Source organism: Castanea sativa, chromosome 8 (genome assembly GCF_040712315.1).
Source record: "Castanea sativa cultivar Marrone di Chiusa Pesio chromosome 8, ASM4071231v1".
In the NCBI taxonomy this organism is placed as follows: Eukaryota; Viridiplantae; Streptophyta; class Magnoliopsida; order Fagales; family Fagaceae; genus Castanea; species Castanea sativa.
Genome location: NC_134020.1, coordinates 29,795,878 through 29,807,679, shown reverse-complemented (window position 1 = coordinate 29,807,679; position 11,802 = coordinate 29,795,878). Strand labels below are relative to the sequence as shown.

The 11,802-nt window shown below is 34.4% G+C and overlaps 1 protein-coding gene across 1 annotated transcript; it reads right to left on the bottom strand.

Moving 5' to 3' along the window:
- Positions 1–3,353: 3,353 nt before the first annotated feature.
- LOC142606775 (UDP-glucose iridoid glucosyltransferase-like) lies at positions 3,354–11,045 on the bottom strand. The gene is made up of 2 exons (XM_075778111.1): positions 10,482–11,045; positions 3,354–4,695 (listed from the first exon to the last, which is right to left on the bottom strand). The coding sequence occupies exons 1-2, from the start codon at positions 10,975–10,977 to the stop codon at positions 3,818–3,820; spliced, it is 1,374 nt and encodes a 457-aa protein (XP_075634226.1). The 5' UTR covers positions 10,978–11,045; the 3' UTR covers positions 3,354–3,817.
- Positions 11,046–11,802: the final 757 nt, after the last annotated feature.

Here is an 11,802-nt window from a genome sequence, read left to right as displayed (position 1 = left end):
GTGGGACTCTTACGGTGTCACAATCCACATGTATGATTCAATAGAAGTGGCTATACAATATTTTTCGGAACAAAATGAAGCTAGTAAAGCTCAAAAAAAAAAAAAAAAAGAATCAACAAAAAGCTCGACATGAAATAAATCATCCAGCAGAAAGAGGTCAGGGCGTAGGCACCACATGGACCTGCAATAATTGTTGAGAATATATATTGCAGATGTTTTCCTACCAGCGAATGCACCTTTCATGTTTGAACGGGGGCAAACCGTTCAAATAGTTGGAACAAAATATCTACATCTTCAAATAGCTGGAACAAAATATGGCAACGATGCAGCCCAGTTCTTGGGCCTTAAGGTCAGATTTAAAATTTTCTTTTTCTTTTAGCATGATAAATATGAAAACTGTTTAACATAATGGCAAATATAATTAAACACACCAACACTCTTTAAACACTTTGCTAAGTGTTATTTAGTTCTACAAGAATAGGGTAAAAATGATTGTTGGAAAGACAAATTGCTAAAAACATGCACAATTGACACAAAAGGCTAGATAATTTCTTGCTAATATCTGCTCTAGATAGTGTGACCTATTTTAGACTCTTGATCTCTAACCGATCAAATGTTTCTAAGTTCATCCATTTCTTTTGCTATTCTACTATCACTAAAACAAAGAAAAAAGTGGAAATGGTTGAACTGCCTATAGATCATGCGCTTCATACATAAAATAAGACAATTCTATTTTATCTCCTGGCATTAAGTGTGGCTTTAATCCTCACTAAGTTTTCATACTCTTACATGAAATGATATTGTTTGGACGTAAGTATATCAATTCACCCAAAATTTTATGTAAACCTATAAGAGGTTTGCTAGATTACTAACTTCAGATATGCAAAAAACAGATATTCCAATTTTTCTTAAAGGATGTCATAATTTGAAACCCTTAAGAAGAAAATAGAGATATAGCTAAAAGTTGAGAAAATTCCATCTACATCACAAATGCAGAGTTTTACTCCTGTAAGTTATGGAGTTGTACAAATCCAACAAAGAAGAGCTTTAAAAGTAAGAGTTCAATGATGAAGAGTTCGTCAAGAAGACTACAACAATGAAAAGATCGAGGTATGTACAAAATAATATCGAGATTTAAGGTCTTCTATTGAGGTAACTCATTTCTTTCTTTCTTTTTTAAATTATCCATGAGATTATCTTATTGAAACTAAATAAATATCAAGCTTGCATCATTATTACAAATGTGTATGTGGAATATGTTGAAAATATTGCTATAAAATTTTTACAATTATCACAATTAATATAGCTATATATATTATTAGTAGCATATGAAGTTCTATTAAGTCTCCTAAGCTTAAAATGCTAGATGATCACGTTCGCAATATGGTCATGAGTATAAATCTCAATAAATCTCTGCTACCTCTGTCAACTCACCAAGATCTTTTTAAATTGCTTTAAAATTATATACGGTGCAAGCAACTAACAAATACCATTTTTAAGAAGCATATAGTCAAATAGCTTCAATTTGTTTTAATATCATAGAATAATTCTCTATGGTTCATTTAGAATGCATTTCGTCAAATGACATCCATAATTGTATAGCATGCAAATTGCATATTCGCACATCGTCATTCCTAACAAGATGCAGCTAGCACTATTGAAGTGACTTAAGCATACAATTAAAGAGGAAGGAAGAGGAAATTGTTATTACAATGGCCATAGTCGTCAAAGCACTCCACAAAAAGAAAAAAAAAATCCCACTCATGATAGGCCATTCCTCTAGCTGTCAACAAACAAGAATTGCACTTTTTATGTTTGAATGGGGGCAAAAACGTGGCCTAGTTCTTACACCTTCAAAAAAGTTAAAGCAAAAGAAATCTAGGCCTTAGACACGAAGTATCATGTTGAGCTTAAAGAATCTTGAAAAGAAAAGAGCTCGTCATCTTAAAAAGAGAAAAGCTTGTCAAGAAGATCCTAGCAATAAAAAGATCAAGGTATGTGACAAAATAATATCGTCATTTAAGGTAACACATTTATCTGTCTCTTTTATATTCGTCTATAAAATTTACACCTAGTAAGGTTTCATGCAAAAATGTATGCATTACTAGACAAATCACAAAAGAGTTAAAACTCTAGGATTACAAGGAAATAAGAAAAAGGTCCGCCTAGCCTATTGGTAACTTATTATTTATATATGAATTGTTCTAAAATTCTTGTTTAACCAAGTCTTGGTAAGTGCATGTGCTACTTAATGCAGATATCAACATGGCCTCAAGAAGGTCCAAAACAACATAGCATCAAGGAATCTTTCCATTAACAAGTGACAAGATTCCTTAAATGGATGTAAGTCACCAAAAAATGGCTAAGTGATAAGATTCTGCCAAGACGGATGTAAATCACCAGCAAAGCCTAAGTAACAAGATTCCTTAAATGGATGTAAGTCACCAAAAAATAGCTAGTGATAAGATTCCGCAAAGACGGATGTAAATCACTGACGAAGCCTAAGTGATAAGATTCCGCCAAGACGGAGGTAAATCACTAGCAAAGTCTAAGTGATAAGATTCCTTAAATGGATGTAAGTCACCAAAAAATGGCTAAGTGATAAGATTTTGCCAAGACGGATGTAAATCACTAACAAAGCCTAAGTGATAAGATTCCGTCAAGACGGATGTAAATCACTGGCAAAGCCTAAGTGACAAGATTCCTTAAATGGATGTAAGTAACCAAAAAATGGGTAAGTGATAAGATTTTGCCATGACAGATGTAAATCACTGACAAAGCCTAAGTGATAAGATTCTGCCAAGACGGATGTAAATCACTAACGAAGCTTAAGTGACAAGATTCCTTAAATGGATGTAAGTCATCAAAAAATGGCTAAGTGATGAGATTCCGCCAAGACGGAGGCAAATCACTGACGTAGCCTAAATGACGAAGCTCCGTAATTGGATGTAAGTCACCCAAAAATGGCTAAGTGACTAAATACCCTTAGACAAGTGTAAGCAGATAAGGATTCTCACACAAACGCAAGTCACATGCAAATCAAGAATATCAAACGTGACAACCAGAAAATGAACAAAAGAAGATGCATTAAAGTGATAAAAAATGGTCGTCTAAAGAAATTAGCTTGCTCTTCAGCAGTGATAAAAAATGATCGTCCAAAGAAATTAGCTCACTTTCAAGATCAAGCTATGATCCCTCGAACGCCCAAAAAGACCTTCAAAAAGCAAATACTAAGAAGTTGTCACATAAATACTAACATTCCTGAAGAAGAAAGTAGTTGAAGATAAAGAAGCCTACATCTAAACAAGTCAAGAATATTCCCTAAGCCTGACCAGCATAAAGCAATATCAGACTTAGGAATGGGGGGCAATTGATGAGTCCAGAAAAATCATTAAGGTCGTTCATCAATATGGACGACCTTGCATCATTAGTAGGCCATCAAAAATAACTGCTCAACTCATTCAATAATGACTATCAAAGGTCATAAACTCTCATCAAGACAAAGAACGTTACAATCAAGGTAATAATCACCCTAATTTATGTACAACAACTATCTAAGCCACTTATAAAAAGGACAATCTATCTCATTAGCGGAGGTACGTAAGAAAATTACTACAAATAATTATCTAAACATGAAAGATATGAGTTGATACTAACTTAAACATCGGAGGCTCCCCCACTAGGCACGACTCGGTGGTCTCTTCGATCTACTCTCTTTATCTTGCAAGTCCTACGAGATCATCTAAAACTCCGGATTGGACGAGTGACCCAACTAACGATTTTGGCTTCATCAAATATTGTGATGGAATATATACAATTAAAATGACACGATCATCTTTACCAACTTATTCAAGGAATTGTTGGAAGAACCACCTTCTTTAATGCAAAGTTCAATTTTCTCCTTCAAATTCTTGGCTCTTTCCCTCATCAATTCCCCTTCTTTTCCTGCCATTAGTCTTCTTATAGCTTTCTCAATCTCACCTCTCTCCAACTCATTCGCCAATTCCAGGCCTACCCTCCATACATGGCTCACATACCTTGCATTCACTCTCTGGTCTCCAAAACACGGTCTGCATATCATTGGAATCCCTTCACAAATACTTTCAAGGGTGGAATTCCAACCACAATGGCTCAAAAACCCTCCCACTGCACTATGCGCCAAAACTTCCTTCTGTGGTGCCCAGTTCACAATGCAACCTCTCTCTCCAATAGTTTCTTTGAAAATTTGAGACAATACTTCGTTTTTTGAACCACGAATTGAGTCTGGCCGAAACACCCACAAGAAACGTTGCTCGCTATTGGCTAGTCCCCATGCCATTTCAAATAGCTCTCTTTCATCCATGGCTGCTATGCTTCCCAAGCTTACGTATATAACTGAGTTTTTAGTTTGCTTCCCTAACCATGCCATGCAGCTAGTATCTTCTTTCAATAAGCTACTGTTGGGAGGGCCTGGACCAAATTTGTGCAGAGGACCAATGGGGAGGTTTGGAACTTGGTATTGTTGTTGGATACGTGCCAATGATGATAATTCAAGGCAGTCCATGGTATTCCAAATGATTGCTGATGAAGATGTCTTAATTTTGTACGTATCAATCACTAGCTGTGAAAAGCTTTCAAATTTTCTACTACTGGGAAAGGGTAGATCCTTATACCTGAGCGGATGATGGTTAGGAACAAGGTCCTGTGATACAGAATCTGAAATCCAGATTAGGATTGGTTAGTATTAGTGATACATGGGCTGTGATTACTTAATGGTAAAAAGATACTGGGGCATTGTCATTGTCATAGTCATTTCAGATCTATAATAGCCAAATTAGATCTGTTAGGATATAAGTTTGTAAAAGCCCAAGCATCTGTAAACCTATATTTGCACCACAAATAACTTAGTCTGACTAGGATTAAAATAAGATTAGGTTCCATTTATTTATTTATTTTTCTATAAATGCTCAAAGATATACACTTTTACACTTAAATATCAATAAAGTTTGATTAGTATTAGAGTACTACAAATTTTACTAAATTAAATCTACAAATTGATATGTCACTAATCACAAATAGGTAATTCAAATATTTATTTATGAGATGATTGAAACTCACCAATCATATTCATTGCCACATGAGTTTTTAAGTTTTATGTAGTAAACTTGTAATATCTTTAACATTTTCCATAAGATTTTTCTCACTTTTGACAGTCATGATTATGATCATTACCATTGTTATCATTATTATTAAGGATGACAATTTATATCTGACCCGCGGATACCCGATCTGGTCCGACCCAAATGGGTTGGATTTTATCCGGCCCGATAAATTATAGTATCGAATATGATTTTTTTTTTAAAAAAACCCGAAGTGGGTCCGGGTTTTATGCATACCCAGCTTGAACCCATGCCGTATACACATAATATTAAAAAAAAACGTTTAAAACCCTAGTAGTATAAATACTCTCTTTTCCTTAGATTTCATTTTCTAACAACTAAACCTAGCCCTCACTCTCAGCCACCCTCTCTCTCTCTCTCTCTAGCTCTCACCACTGGCCACCCTCCCTCGCCCTCAGTCGCTCCCCTAATAGTCATGGCCTCACTAGCTTCATGGCACCACGGCCTCGTCTCGCCTCACGCTCCACTCACGGCATCACTCCACCTCGCCGCCCCTTACCTCTCTCACTCTCACTCTCATTTTCTCTCAGCCACCCCTCATGCAGTCACCTCACTCTCATTCACTCACCAACCCACCCTCACCCTCACTCTCATCACGTGGTGGTTGTTTTTCACGAAGGAGCACGTGTCTTGTGGTGGTTGAAGTTTGTCACGGAGGAGAACGGGATTGTTAGATCGGAGCATAGGGTTGTTAGATCGGAGAGAGATCAGATGATCGGAGGAAGGGATTGTATTTTCTGTTTATAATTTGTGTGCGTGTGTGTGTGTGTGTGTGTTTTTCTTTTTCTTTTTTGATGAGTGAAAAATCTGTATTAACAAAGAAGAGCCAAAAAACAAGTTGATTTGTGTTTCTATTTATGTTTGGGTTTGTGATTTGTGTTTTTATATTTATGAGTGAAGAGTCTGTATCAACTAAGAAGATCAAAAAAAAGAAGAAGAAGAAGTTAATTTGTGCTTATGTTTGGGTTTGAGATTTGTGTTTCTAAATCTGTGGTTGTGATTTTTCATTTCTAGATGTTAAATACAAACCTAACACGAACCAAACCTAACATATGAGAACAGAAAATGAAAAGAGAAAATAAATACAAACCTAACACGAACCAAACAACACCTATATACCCACCCTGTGGCAGAGTCAGGATTTCAGCTTCGGGGAGGAAGATTAAAATACAAGAAGTTGAAAGTAAAATTAATCTAAAAAATAATAATTCAATGTTAATAAGTAAGCAATTATATGCTAATGTAATTGTCACACGCAATCTAATATAAATGTAAACTTTAATTTATTTTTTTATACCTAGTTTAATTTACTCAAGTGCCCTTGATGTAAATAGTTAATGATAATAACAAATTGAGAGATTAACTTGAATGCATAAAATTTAATTATGTAATTTGATGATTTCTTCAAATAAATTGAAAAAAATAAATCAATACAAAAATGTTAAGAATATAGTATTTTGCCTACAAAGTTGTATACATGTCTCATTGTCAGGAATGCTTTTAAAAAAACTAAGTAGAATTCAACTTTTCTCTCTCTATTCATCTAAGTAGTTAAAATTTTGGATTATAGCAAAATTTCAAAGTTTGAAATCGTGAAATTGTGAAGAGGCATAATAAAAAGATTAGTAGATGCTTTAAGGTTTCTTTTAGGGCCCATTTGGTAAGGCCATTTGAAGACTCTTTTGTGTGATTTAAAGGGGATTGTAGAATTTTACCTTCTTCTTTTTATAAAAAAAAAAAAAATAGTAATATGCCCCTGTTTTGAAACTATTTAGGTTTGTGCTCCTGTTTTGAAACACGATTTTAACAAAAACAAGTTTCAATCAAAAACCTCGATTGCATGGAACTTGAGTTATGCCAAATGAAACTTAAAAAAAACAAATTGCATGGAACTCGAGTTCATGGAGCTCAAGTTCCAAAAAAAACGCCGCTATAGCACTAAAAAACGCCACTATAGGAATGGAACTCGAGCTCTTTGAACTCGAGTTCCATGCAAGTTTTTTTTTTTTTTTTTAAGTTTCATTTGGCATAACTTGATTTTAAGCCAATCAAGTTTTTGATTGAAACTCAATTTTACTAAAATCGAGTTTCAAAACAGGGCACGAATTTAAATAGTTTCAAAATAGGGGTATATTGCTAAATTTTTTTTAAAACATGAGGGTAAAATGTTAGAATCCCCGTGATTTAAATGCTAAAAACCGTAGGGCCCACTTTGGAGTGAGTTGTTTGATAGGGGAACTCTTACAAGGGTATTTAGATTGCATTACTCAATATAGGTAACTTAAAACATGTATTTAGATAACCCATAATGATGTATATTGAAAAATTAAGTTACAGTTTTGAATGGCATAATCGTAAATATTGTGAAAATTGTGAGACCCACACATAATTGATTTGACAAAACACAATTTCCTTCTCTCTCTCTCTCTCTCACGCGTTAATCAAGATTTCTCTATCAATGCTTATCTCAAATCTATACTGAAATCAACATCTCACCGCTATTTCTCTCTTAAATCCACTCTACTTTCTCTCAAATCAACATTAGTCTATTAGATGTTCCTCTCAACTTCCAACTACTGCTCATTACTCCTCATAATATCCCATCTAACTTTCCATATCTTCTAAATCATGGTAACAATTATATCACACCATGCCAATAAATTGATCATGACAGATTGTATCATAATTAAAATTATAGTTGACCATCTACAAGAATGACTCTCTCTCTCTCTCTCTCTCTCTCTCTCTCTCTCTCTCTCTCTCTCTCTCTCCTTATATATATATGATAAATTTAGGTACAGTACCTTAGGTGCTGTTTGTTAAGTTACACATAGCAGAATCTTAAAAGGGGAACCTAAAGAACAACACCTAAGTACTGTACCTAAGTTTCGCTCATATATATATATATACACATATAAGAGGAAGTAGGAAGAAGAGAACAAAAAACTTTATAGTAGCAATTGGCATTCGAGAGGGAGTTTTCTCTCTCTTCAATAAAATAAATTATTTTACACTATGCATGTCCATGAATTGCACACTTTTTCTATGTAGAAAATACCCATACCAAACACTAAATTTTGTGTTTTCAGTTCTAAAAGAAAGTTACAAAAATATGTTTTCAAACATATATATATATATATATATATATATATATATATATATATATATATTTGCATTATGAATACTCAAAAAGCGTGTTTTAGTAAACTTTTTAAATCGCAATTTGCACATTATTTTGAAAACTAAAACTATAATACTCTTATCAAACAGCTCTTAGCAATAAGTCTACTGGTGCCATTTTTTTTCCTCACAATATTATTAAGACAACAAATTAAAAATAGAAAACAATAAAATAATATTAGTGAGCAACTTAAATAAAAATAGATAACAACTTCACAACTCAAAAGTTACAAAAGTTTATTGTGAAAAGTATCGTGTACTTATTAATAGCATTGCTCGTCTGTACGACTATACTTCTACTAACGTGTATAGAGGCATATATAGAAAGGGTTTTTATTATTTATTTTTTTATTATTATTTTTCTATTTAAAATTAGGGATGACAAATTTTCCCCTCCCCACTTCGCCCCGCGAGGGTTTTTCCCGCCCCGCAAAGGTAGTGGGGTGGGGATGGGGCAAGATTTTAGTCCCGCACCACTGGGCGGGGCAGGGCGAAGATGGGTTTAGACTTTTTAGACCCGTCCCGCCCCTCCCCGTCCTCGCCCCACGTTAACTAAGGATTATAATTGTAAATTTTTCATACCCTAAAACCTTACTATTTAAACAAGCATGTTAATATTAGCATATTTTATTCTACCAAATATGGTTCTCTGCCATTATTTTGTTATGTGTTAAACTATGAGATTTGTTTTTTATGATTGTCTTGTTAAACACTTGGATATATTATTCAATTTTTTCTAAAAATTGAATTGATTTGATGGGATAAATTTAGTTGTAATTTCAAGTATATTTTTATTAATAAAATAGGTTTCATTAAAAAAATTGTACTAGTTGTAGAGCAAACTAACAAAAAATAGAGTTTTACGGGATGGGGCAGGGTGGGGATGGGGTGAGAAAGTTTTTCCCGTCATGCGTGGTGGGGCAGGAACGAAGACCCCATCCTTCGGCCCCGCCCCGCCCCGCCCCATTGTCATCCCTATTTAAAATCGTGGACCTGCTATTAAATCTTGATTCATGAGCAACTTTTACCATGGGGAAAGTGAATATATGACAAAGCAAATTGAAAAAAATAGTACTTCTTGTTTTTTGCTTTTGCTTTTGATTTTTTTTTTCTTTTTCTCCTAGGATTTCCTGTCATTCTCTTCTTCTTCTTATTTTCTCCAATAAAATACTCAATTATCACTTAAAAAAAAAAAACACGTACAGTTTGAAAATATGTTACTTGAAACATAGTACAAAACATATTTTTTTGCATTACGAATACTTTAAATATATGTTTTTTCAATACCTTTTAAACCATAATTTTTACATTATTTCAAACATCAATATTTAAACAAAGCTAATAAATGAGCCCTTTTTGTTAGTGCAAACTACTTTCAAGTTTTCAACCATAATAAAAGACCATTATTATTGCATCTCAAGTAGCTTAGCCATATTTTGGTACTGTTTGAAGAATAAGCAATTACTTTTATATTTTTTTACATACTTTTTTAAATATACTTTCAAACAGACTCTATAATTTTTCTATCCTATTTAAATATTATTTATTCATTTTATTTATTTATTTTTATTCATTCCCAACAACCATATTGATAAAAGATAGAAAGACGTGAAGAGAGGAAAGAGAAAATATTAGTTTTTCAATTCATCTTTATGATTCGTGTAAACCACAAATTATATCTACAATAACTTCCAAATAAAGAGTGATTGTAATGAGTAAAAACAATTTGCCTCATTTGGAGATATTGCTAGACTTGGTTTATAAGGCTTCACTCTTAACTTTGTCTATGATTTTGAATTTAGCTCTTCTATTGGAGATGCTCTTATACATGAATTTTTGGTGAGCTTGGAGGGTCAATTGCCCCCTCTTGCCTCCGCCTTGGATCCACCTAAACTTTCCTAATTCCAATTATGCATTGCAAATTGCTAACTAAAATGCTCCTTAGGACTTACAGTTCTACTTTGTGTGTTGCATTTTATATTACATCAATTATAATTATTATGTGTGATTTTTTCTTTTCATTTTAAAATTTAGTTGTTTTATATAGAAAAATAAAAGCAATAATGAATTGAATATAAATAAACTATAATGTGGAACACAAAACAGAGGTCATATACATCTAAGACAGGAAATTGCGCATACCTTCTAAGGAAACAAGACCTTCTAGCTTGAGTTGGCAAAGTGTGGTGCGAGCTATAAGAGTGGCAGCATTGGTGGTTCGTAAAATGATACTTGGAAGCTTCAGAAAATTAGCCACAGTCTCAACGAAGAACATGAGTTCATCATAGATGATGCAAGCGATATCGTCTTGTCGTCCTCCCGTCACTATTTGTGACAAGCATTCCTGCAAATGCGATTTGCAGTTTACATTTAGCCTCTGTATAAGACTCACTATATCCCCGGATGAGATATCTTGAACGGACAAGCCATCCGGTATTGGAAGGAACTTGAAATTGGGGTGGTTGGAAGGATTAGGAGAATTAAACTCAGTGTGAGCAGTGGAGATGGAGAATCCCTTGGAGTGAGGATGGTGCCTAGTTGAAGCATGGGATTTATGTGGCCTTGGAATGGACATGGCGACAGAACCAACCGGCGAGATCTCTACCCATTCTTTTCCATCTCTCTCTCTATCTCTCATGCACAGGGGGGTTCAGCTAATTGAATTGTTACTTGCTTTGGCTCTCTTTGAGCTTTATTTAAAAACGAAAATCATATTGCATAATCATCAGCATAATGTATTGGGTGGGTGGAAAGTGGGATTGTTTTTGTTTGTTTGTTTTGGTTTTGTTTTTAGAACAGTGACTATTGCTTTAACGACTACCTCATAGAATAACGACTAACACCAGCTAATCCTAGCAAATTATGAGCCCGTTTGGATAGGCTGTTCACAAAGCCTTAACGCGCGTTTTAGACAAAACGTGATTTTATAAACCGTTTGGCTCCACAAAAATCAGCACCTTTGCGTTTTCAAAATTCAGATTTTTCATGTTTACAAAACATTGCAAAGATCTGCTTTTTTAGAAACGCAGGATGGATTACCGCTATTTTTTTCTCTAGGAAATCAAAATAGCGCCAAAACGATAATCGGTTTTACCGAAATACCAACGTTATCCCTTCCCCATGTATATCTCTTCCTCTATTTTCTCAGTCAGTCTCCATGGGCTCTCCATGTATATCTACTGCCGTGTTCTCTCAATCTCCACAGGCTCTTCATGTATATCTGCTACCCTGTTCTCTCAGTCTCCACGGGCTCTCTTTTGCTTTGTTTCTGGTCTTCGTTCTTCATCTTGCTTGCCAGGTAACAATTCTCCATTCCTCTTTTGCTGAATTTATGTTATAGATTTGGGATTTTTGCATGGTGGGTTACACATTGTTAGAATCCTAAATGTTAGAACTTATTTTGACTGATATAATTATTGCTACGATTGTTTCTGTTTCTGTGTTGTGGATTTATTTGGGTTTT